This window comes from Aptenodytes forsteri, unplaced genomic scaffold (genome assembly GCF_000699145.1).
Source record: "Aptenodytes forsteri isolate BGI_AS27 unplaced genomic scaffold, ASM69914v1 Scaffold69, whole genome shotgun sequence".
Classification (NCBI taxonomy): Eukaryota; Metazoa; Chordata; class Aves; order Sphenisciformes; family Spheniscidae; genus Aptenodytes; species Aptenodytes forsteri.
This window is the reverse complement of record NW_008795885.1, coordinates 4,286,844-4,297,679: the sequence shown is the minus strand read 5'-3', so window position 1 is coordinate 4,297,679 and position 10,836 is coordinate 4,286,844. Positions and strand designations below refer to the sequence as shown.

The 10,836-nt window shown below is 36.1% G+C and overlaps 1 protein-coding gene across 1 annotated transcript in view; it reads left to right on the top strand.

Annotated features, from left to right (window-relative positions):
* Positions 1-10,836, top strand: part of MAN2A1 (mannosidase alpha class 2A member 1) — a 153,400-nt gene that overhangs the window by 53,040 nt on the left and 89,524 nt on the right. Inside the window, exon 4 of the mRNA XM_009284206.2 lies at positions 8,989-9,160. Coding sequence (XP_009282481.1) covers positions 8,989-9,160 — 172 coding nt within the window. The remainder of the gene's footprint in view (positions 1-8,988; positions 9,161-10,836) is intronic.

Genomic DNA, 10,836 nt, shown 5'->3' with positions numbered 1-10,836 from the left:
GTCTCTCTGATGCCAATAAGATCGTAGCCCTGCAGGCGTGCGCACGTCTCTAACTCCTCTGGTTTATTCTCCATGCTACATGCGTTTGCATAGAGACATTGAAGTTGGGCTCTCGATGAAGCTGTCTTAACTGGCTTTCTTTGTATTCCTTAATACCCAAGTTCTTCATGCCTTTACTATAAAATTATACCTGTCCTTTCACCAGCAGCAACTAAAATCAAGAAATCTGCATCTCCTCATGCATACAATCTAAATATCTGCTAGCTTGTTCAGGTTCCTCAGTTGATACCAAGTAGAGTTAAACTGAGATATAATTCTGGTAAATGTAACCTGTTCCATCACAAAAGGTGATTGTGGGAGAATGGTTATTGTTTGCTTTCACGAAGAGTGTTACCATAGAAATCTCCTGACTTGGTACTGCTTTTGGTAAGGACATTTCTGTGGAATTGTCTGCAGTATGAAACTGCATATTAATAAGCACTTGAAAGAAGGAAAATTTATCTGTAACAGAGATCTGAAAACTCTTGTGTAGATAATGGTTACGTTATTCCTTTCCCTCAGAGGATTAAAAGGCATGGTGCAAAGGAAATGCCTTCTGGCAAAAAAGCTTAAGGCATAATGAACCTATAATGTAACAATGTATGTGAAAATATTTACCAAGAAATGGGGTCAGTAAAGATTTAACTATATTGGCTCCAGAAGCTTTAAATTCTTATTACTTAATTTATTTAATTACTTATTACTAATTCTTATTATGTTTTCTCATCTGAGGCTACTTTCTCTTCAACTTTTCATGTAACCAGTTATGCTAGTGAGAATCTGTAGCTCAAAGGCAAAGAAACTGCCTTGAAACAGAATCCGTAGGGAAAGGAGTGGTCTTAGGTTTCAAATTCTGTTTTGGGGAAATCAGCACTTGTGTGCTGATGCTGTGAAACACTTGGTGTTGCTAAATTCTGCCAAATCTGGGTTAACTGCTTCTGTCTGAATTCAACCAGGACCTACAAACTTGGGGTCTCTATGCTTTTCCCTTCAGTAGCTAATATATTTACCGGTTATTGGGAAATCAGGTATGAGAATGGGTCCCCTTCACACTTTTGAGCAGTGGCAGGCATAACTGTCTTTTAGTTGCTGGCAGTTGATGAAGATTTAAGCACCTCAGTAGCATGCCTGATCTGGGGGGACTCACCCAGTGTAGATTAATCTCAAGCCACGGAGAGATGTTCAAGTTACAAATAGCTGTGTTGTGTGAGGTTATAGTCATCGCAGATGGGTGGCATTTCTTTCTGGAGCAGATTAAGGAGTGATCGTATAACCTGCTGTGCTGGCAAATCCCTTATGTTAGCTCTCGTGTGCTTCAACAGCAGTTTCATGTGACTGCCTGAAGTGGATTAAGCAGCTGAACTCCAAAGGGGAGAACCCTGCTCAGGGACAGCGATACTGTCAACCAGCACAACTGGACTTGAAAGATGATGTTCAGACATGACCCGAGGGGTTGAAAGACACCTCTAGCATTTATTGCTCTGTTGGCAGTGATGATTTTGGCAATGTCTTCTCATTAAATTATTTAAGAATTGAGACTTGTAAGCTTTCTAATATATGTGTGTACCAGATCAGAATATTTTATTGCTGAATGTGGTTGTTACAGACCTAGTACAAGCAGCACTTAAGTAGAATTGAAAGAGATTAAAATAGATTTTCCCTCCGCCCTCTGCCTGCCCACCCCCAATTTCTACCTAAGTAAAAATGTACGTAAAAGTTTATGTGCACCTATGTCAGGTCTAAATACTACTTTTTAACACTTCATTAATTATCTATAGTATTGGTAACTTTACCTTACTAGCACTCACATTAACCCCTTTTTATTACTTAAGACAGTCTCCATTTCTCACGTGGAAAACTGTATAGCCCTATGAAGTTAATTGCAGCGTTAAGAGAAAACTTAAGAATAAAAGTTTTATGCTCTTAATACACCATGGAGTTTCAGGTTTGTTTTCTGTTGACCAAATCTGGATATGGTTTTCAGGTGACTTCTTAGTTTTCCTGACATGTTTGGAACACAGATTATTTAGACTGTCTGACCCACCAAAATATAAGAATAGGTTAGTGTAAAGCTGAAACAGAAAAGAAAAAATGCTAGTTGAATGACTCCTGAAAACTTTACCTTTAAAAGTTTCAGACTGTAAATTGAAAGTTCACTGATTGATATATTCATGTTGTGTTTTAGTAGGAAGATAAAAAAAGATCATGGCCACCACTATGTGTCTGGAACTTGTTTTCCTTTTTGTAAACAGCAAAAATATGTAGTGTTTTCTTAAAAAAAACCCTAAACCAACTATGAAGGTTATGCAAAGACTATAAAATATACATCGAATGGTGAACACCTAATGTTTCTATTGTAGAGGAGATGAGATCTAGGAATGGAAAGGGAAACTGGGCAGCTCACAAGTTTTTCTTGACATGCTGAATTACAGAAATATGAGTTTTATTCCTGGATCACTTCTCAATATTTCTGTGGTTGCATATGAGCTGGTAGGGGACTTTTAGGGAGAGAGTTTTTTCTTTGGGGGGGGGGGGGGGGGGGGTATCTACCGGGTGGACCCCCTTGTAAATTCAGGGCAGTTCCACTGAAAATTGACAGGACTATTACAGAGAGCACACTTTTAATTCCTGATCAGTATAAATTTTCTTCCCATCTCAGTTATGAGGGCAGCAGATTTGATATGTACAAAGCAGAAGTAGACCTTGCATTGTGTAAGCCTACCACATAAGAAGTCTAATTGTGTTTTTTTGAAGTGCCTCATGGTTCATGACAGATTTTGCTTTTGGTGAAATGTGCAATCATTTGAGTTTTTAGCTATGCTTATGAAATTAAATGTGATAAATATGGAATGATTCTTGTGGTCCGTTGAGCAGAGGTCTTTTACAAGTTAAAGTATGTCATTGGGAAAGTAAATACACTGTTGTACCTTTTTAATATTGGTGTCTCTGCTCCTACCTGAATGACTTTATTTCAGAGTATTTTATAGGGGAACAAGGGGCTCATCTTGTGTTTATCTTCTTCTGAATCAGAATGAATGCTTCAACACAGGGATGTTCCAGGAGGCTTTCTGTGTTATTCTGGTTTATACTATGCCAAATAGAAAAATGAAAAACAATCTTAGACTGCTTTTAGTTTTAATTCTGAGATAGCCTTACCTGAGAGACATCATGTTTCTTAAGTTTTCTTTCACAGTCTTGGCCAATGAGCCATTCATCTTTATTGAAAAGGTACTTATTTTTGGTGAAATTAGCACTGAAGTTTTATGTCAGAAAATGTTAACTTGTATATTTGCTGTATTTAGTTTTGACATCATAGAATGATGATGCAAGATTTCTAAATTAAACAATTGATGCATATATTCTATAATTTTAAAAACAAGGGATTTTTTTTTTATTGCTGAATCTAGAAAGGAGCTAATGCTAAATTCTTTCCATGTGTAATCATCCTTACTAAAATGTAAGTTAAAACTTAGCTTTTGGATTTATTTCTAGTATTTGTATTATTGTCATTATTGTGTGCCTGTGTGTGATCAGTTAAACATATATATCAGGCTTAAGTTCTCCAAAGCACTGATAAGAACTCATGGCTACATGTCCATTAATTTTTTTATTGTTTTTAAGAAAAACTTTTACTATTGCAGTGTCACATGTTATGTGGAGCATGGATGTAATTAAGAACTAAGACATCCTCTTTCAGGTTATGGTTCTTTTTTACTTCCTTAGCTATCAAAACAGTTACATAATTGTGTCTTCTTCCAGGAACTAGTTAGTTGAGAATTAAGCATGACTGTAAAAAAAATTATGTAAGTTTTTTTACTAACTCAGGTGTACATTTTAAAAATCCAAGAACTGAAGTTCCACTAATTTTGTTGCAAAGAGATTGCTTTTATTTTCTGGAAAGCTGTATAATGCTAGCTGAAATTTAATGGTTTAATTTAATTCTGCCATAAAGTTAATAAATTACTCAAGTTTCTTAGGTTGCAGGAAGCAGCACTGATGTGTGAATTTTAGACTCAGTGAAATTGATTATGATCTACTGTAAAGTAAATCAGACACACAAACTGCCCTCAAAAATGCATTAATCTAACAAGTGATAGTATTCCAGACATTGACTAGATCTACCTCTTCATTAAAACAGAGTTAATGAGAAACTAGAAACTTTTTTAAGGACGTGTTTCCTCTTAAATGTTGGCAGGTGACTTATGGTAATAAGGAATTTAAAAGTCTTTTTTGTTTCATTTCAACAGTTAATTTTAAACCAAAAGACAAAAGAAATATCAATGTTGTCAAAAAAAACCCCAACAAATAAACCAGCCTTGCAAATACATTTAAGCAGTGCTCAACTACTGTAATGATTTCATGTTTTCAAAGTTGATTTGTGATTCTTGTCATGATCAAATTGTAAAGTGCTTTCACTTAATTAGGTTACTTTTTGAATAATGCTAATTTGTAAACTTCTGTTCTGATTTTGTCCTGAAACTTTGCCTGTACCTCTACAACTGTCTTAACTGAGGTAAGACACAAGAATACCTTTCTCTAGTGCAAAGAGCTGATAGAGCTTCAAGAAGGAAATTGGACTGGAAAGTGCAGACAAGAATAGTGGCAAAATCAGTTAATGAAATGTATCAGGATTTTTTTGCATAGCAATGGACTGCATTGACATTTGGACATGATTCTTGGAGTCTGCTGTCGACCCAAGAAAATTTACATTAACAAAGTAGGGGGGAAAAAGTGAAAAAACGGACAACTACATGATGCTGATAAATGTTGGGGGGGAGGAATCAAGTTTCCACACTTTTGAGGACAGACATGAGCGAGGCAATGAGAAGGCAAGCAGCTTAACAGTGTGTGCCCTCTATTGCTGTCACATGTGCTAGCAGAAAATGAAAGTAGCTGGCAAAGTCCTGAATAGTTACTAATTCAAGACTAGCATGATGACAATAAAGACAGTATTTTTTTTTTTCTTGCTTACATTTTTATATTGACAAAGGTCCCTATGTAGATTTAAACCACCAAGTGTTATTTTGCTGATACTAGCTTATTTAGTCTTGGTAATTGCAGCTTTAAACTATCGCATGTTTTCCATGTGTAAAGTGTATTTGTGTTAAAAGTTTCCTGATCCAAATACACTGGTAAACCTTTTGTTTCAACTTGGGAACAACTTATTAGTTTGTGGATAAGCACAAAAATGAACTTGAGTTGTACTAGATTCTTATGTGATATTAGGGACTGAGATGTGAAATAATAAATTTAATGTGGTAGTCTTTAGTAGTAGACTTACAGTTGATAGCTATAAATTAATTTATTCATTGTTCTGTTCAGCTTTTTGATGATTTTCTTTAATCTTTATGGCTCCATGTAAAGTTGGACAGCCTTTGTAAGTCATGGGGTTAAGAGGTATCAATGGCATGAAATTTAACAAGAGCAAATGCTGGATTCTGCGCCTAGGACAGAGTAACTCTGGACATAAGTATAAATTGGGAGAGGAGTGGCTGGAGGGAGAGCAGCCCTGCAGAAAGGGATCTGGGGGTGCTGGTCGGCAGCAGGCTCAATACGAGTCAGCAGTGTGCCCTGGCAGCCAAGAGGGCAAACCGCATCCTGGGGTGCATCAAACACAGCATAGCCAGCCGGTCAAAAGAAGTGATTATCCTGCTGTATTCAGCGTTGGTGCAGCCTCACCTTGAGTACTGTGTGCAGTTCTGGGCCCCACAATTTAAGAAGGATGTGAAGGTCCTGGAATGTGTCCAGAGGAGGGCAACCAAGCTGGTGGAAGGGCTGGAAGGCATGTTCTGTGAGGAGCAGCTGAGAGCTCTGGGTTTGTCTGGTTTGGAGAAAAGGAGGCTGAGGGGTGACCTCATTGCTCTCTACAGCTTCCTGGGGAGGGAAGTGGACAGGGAGGTGCTGATCTCTTCTCCCTGGGATCCAGTGACAGGAGGCCTGGGAATGGTTCAAAGCTGCCTCAGGGGAGGTTCAGACTTGACATGAGGACACATTTCTTTACCGAGAGGGTGGTCAAACCCTGGAACAGGCTTCCTAGAGAGCTGGTCGATGCCCCAAGCCTGTCAGTGTTTAAGAAGCATCTGGACAATGAACTTCATAACATGCTTTAACTTTTGGTCAGCTCTAGTTGGACTAGGTGATTGTTGTATTTCACTTCCAACTGAAAATATTCTGTTCTGTTCTATTTAGAAATAAATGTTTAAGTGCAAGATGCCAGGCGCATGGTAATTAAATTTCAGAGGACTTTCTGTTGGCTTGCAACTAATTCTGTGAATACTTGTAAATATTTCCTAGGACTTTCTGAAAATTCAGTGTGTTAACCATGTTATACCCTTCCTCTATAGCTTAATAAACTGAATATATTAAAATAAAACAACCTCTAATGATAACACTGCTCTTCCTACATCATAATGTATTTTTATGCCAGCTGCTTTGTCTTTTAGCCCTGTGCTCCTTCATTTAGGTTGGTTTATTATGTTTTTCAAGAATGTTTAAGACAACTAATTCAGTGTAAGTTTGCTTTTACTGCTGCAATGTAAAAGTTTGCTAAAATAATTTATTATTATGATATATTTCTGTATAGGAAAAACACAGTAGGGTTTCAGTTCATCCTCCATTAATTGTGTGCTAGCATGATATCTCTTACAGAACAAATTCCTGGTAAAAAGCTATAAACTTGTAGTCTGCTACATGTGGATCTTTTTATCTAAATACTAGTAAAATATTTCTTTGGTTTGTTGAAAAGTAAATGAGCACTGAAAAATATTAATTGGTCATGTGATCTCAAGTCTTTGAGGGAAAGCTTCCATTAAAAAAAAAACTTACTGAAAGCTTCCGTTAAAAAAAAACTTACTGAAATAGGCAGAGATCACGATAAATTTTGATTAAGAACAGCACGAAAAGAAAATAAATTCAGCTTATTCCTCACTTTTGTTTTCAGTCTTCATGAAACTATTGTGTAACAGTAATTTACTGTCAACTTTTTTGTATTAAGCTGTTTCCATGCCTCTAAAGGAAGTATGTTTTAAGTTTAGATTTTAAGCCCTCATATTAACTGTCTTGACAAAATGTATTTTTCTCCTTTAAGATAGATTAGATTAGATCCTAGTGTTTTATCTGTACAGAAATTTATATTGAATGTGATGATTCTTCTAGATGCAAAACATCTGTTAAAAAAAAAAGATATTGAGCTAGCACTTTTCCTCTGGAGTGTTATAGTTTTATTTCCTCATTTGCAAAGTAAAAAAGAGACATTTTTGAAATTTGTGGTGTTTTTGTTTGTTTCCGAATACTTTATTAAAACTTGACCTTTACAAAGTGAGAGTGCAACCTGAAAGTAGTGCAACCAAAGTAAGAACGTGCCAGTGTCTAGTGGTTATTCCTAATTACAAGATTTTTTATTTGAAATATAATTAATAACTTGATGTGAACTAGAAAAGAATGTGCATATTGTCAAATTACATTAGCTCTGCATTTCTACCCAAGATTAATGTAATTTATTTTTTATTGTTAAAATAAAGTAGAATATATCCTTTCTGAATCGATATTCAGACTCTATTCAATAATAAAGTGGTTTTCTTTTATTAGACTTAAAAATGATTTTTTAATACTAAAATTTTATGAATTTATATAACTGCCTTGAAACAATATTATCTCATTCCAGAATTGCCTAATCCTGTATCTTCTTATAAGCAGACTGGCATTGTGCTAGAATGGCAGTGCTTCTGCAGAACAGAACTGGTAAATCGGAGTGGTATCACTAGGATCATATTTGTCTGGAGTACAATCCTCACATTGTGTGGAAGCTTTCACAAAACCTTGAAATGTGGATGCATGCTAAAGGACCAATTCATAACATCACTTGCATTCTTAAGTAGTTACTCTGTTGTATATGATACTTCCTTAAACTCAACTCCTGAGTCCCTTTTGGAAGCACTTGAATGAAAATGCTCATACATGATAAGAGCTGGTATGAAGAGTAGGAATATGCCACTTGTGTATTAAGTAGACAGGCGTATCTGCTTTTTTCCAGTTATAGTTTCAGAAAGAACATACCCTTTCCAGGTTCTGGGAAGGAAGATGCATGTACTTTCTCATGCGAGGTTTTAGGGAGAAGTTAAAGAATTTAATGGAAGGCTCTGCACTGTGAGGTCTGAATATGTGTTAAAGCTGGTTTTTCCTTTACTCTGCATCTCACTGATACCTTTTGTAATGAGGGATGCAGCTACAACATAGTTCTTTTCTCAGTCATTGCTAACAAACCCCTCATTCATAAATGATGTTAAACACGTGCTGCAGGGCTTACTGCTGCTTCGTTTGCCCCCCTTTTATTTCTGTACCCTCAAGGTCTTTGGGAAACCATTAGTGGCTCTTAATTTTCTCAAGCTGTAGGTGTAAGATGCTGCTAGTAAGGATTTTCATTCAGCTGTTTTACATAAAGTAGGGTGATGGGGTGCTTTATGACTTGAGAGAAGAGATAAGACATTGAGGGAAGGATTAGGGGTTGTTGGGTGTGTGTGTGTTGGGAATAGGGCTTGGGTTGGGAAGATGATCTGTTAGTAGATGCTGCAGTTGTCCTGATGTTGGAGATGAGGAAACCTAGTGGAAGTTATCAAGGAAGATCAGTTTGCAGATATGCACATCTTCCTTTTCAACTACTTAATTTGTGCTTAAATAAATAAAAAAAAAATCCACAGTTTTTTAAATCTGTGTATTCTGTTGAACAAAGTAGAAAGCTTAATATTTCATATATTTATACATTTAGGAAATAAAACATCTAAACTTTGTAAAAAGAAGCTCCTGGAGAGTTTAGCACTTTGAACTACCCACAGCATGTCAAGTTCAGCTTTTTAAGAAGATGCTTCACTGAATTTTTTGTAGGGAGTGGGAAGAAAGCAGGTCTCGAAGACTCTTGAAGGCAACTTACATTTCCTATTTTCTTCTTCTTAGGTTGGCTGAAGACTTTTGATGATTACTTCCGAGATCAGACACAGCATATCTTAAATAATATGGTTATAAAACTGCAAGAAGACAACCGAAGGAAATTTATGTGGTCTGAGATTTCTTACTTTTCAAAATGGTGGGATGGAATAGATAGCCAAAAAAAGGATGCCGTTAAAAGGTTTGAACACTGAACTATTTCTTATTTTCCATGTGGCATGTTCTGAGACTTTGTGTATTTGACTACACTGTAAACTTGAGATTTCACTTGTTGCAATGCAGAATTGCTAGAATAATCGACTACTCAAATTCTGATTTTTTTGGGGGGGGCTTGGTTTGTTTTTTTCCAGTTACAAAATAAAACTCCATTTAGAGAAGTGAAGCCAAATTACTAAGTTGCTGAGAAAATTGGCTAAAAGTTTCCATGTACAACCGTGAACATGTAATTCAAATTCTAATGGAGTTGTGGTTATAAACTTTATTTGAAGTCACCTTGAAGTATTGGCAATGGAAGAAAAGTAATCTTTCATATTAGCTGTTTATATATGATAATTTTTTCTTCAGTTATAACAATTATGAAATGAGATTTTTTGGTTTTAAATATGTGTATTTTTCATAAACATGCAGATGCTTAAGTGGTAAAATAGTACATACTCTACACCCTTGCTGCTCTTAGTTCTTATTAAAATCACAAGTCAAATGTAATACAGAAGTAAAAGGTTTGCTTAGACATTGAGACAAGAAAGTGTGTTGCTTGGATAAACTTGAAGTAAGGATCTAGTTTAGAGTTTTCAAAAGGTTTTTTTTGTTTTGTTTTTTTTACTTTGCTTAAGACAGGATCCAACAGTTCTTAGCTCATCTCTGTGATGCCCTCCTTCTCATGCCCCCCTTCAAGATACATGGGTTGCAGTACACTTTAAGGCTATGAGAGCCTCACAGCTGCAAAGGTTAAGTAATGCTGGAAATCTTGGGAATGACACAGAAAACTATTCAAAAATTTATGTACAATGCATGAGTATTATAGCACAGCTGTTGTTTTTTGAGATTAAAAAGATCCCTTGGAACACAATAAACAGTAAATGATAGTCACTAGGGAACTGTGTCGTTTCTTCAGGGATATCAGGTATTGGTTAAATTGCTGTAAGACTTACAGAAGCTGCACTGGAGATTATTTTTGCTGTATGTTTTTCATTATTCTTGCAGGTATTATCTATAATATGAGTAAGTTTTGATAAGTTTACTGTATTTCTTTCTTGAATTCATTAAACATTTACATGCTACTGTACAATATAAGTGCTGAAATTACATTATTTAACTGTGGGGACCACCTGATGCTGGAAGCATGATCATTATGTTCACTGACATGTTAATAGAAAGATTTGATCATCCTGTGATCTGTTTCAAGAAGGAATTTTGATGACTGAGCTGGTCTGAAGCCCTTATAGGTATAACAAACTTTGAAGCTCTGTCAGCTCTCTGACAATAAAAAGAACGGTAGATCAAAGACAGGGAGATACTAGTAGTGCTTGAGATGTGCAAGGTCTAGGCATCTTGCTCAATTGGTCTTTAGTACTGTGGCACATACACTTTTATTTTTGTAATCTATGCAGGAAATAGCCTTCTTCCTGATTAAAAAAAAAAACAACCAAATATTATGGCACATGCAGTAGAGCTGGTAGTTTTCATTGCACAGAGGCATTAAAAACTTCACTGTTCATCTATTCATTCTTTCCCTGTTTGATTAAAGAAATATAGTCCAGTGACAGAAATAACACAAGCAATTTAGATTTTCATAGAATAGTTTGGGTTGGAAGGGACCTCTAAAGGTCATCTAGTCCAACCCCCTGCCGTGGGCAG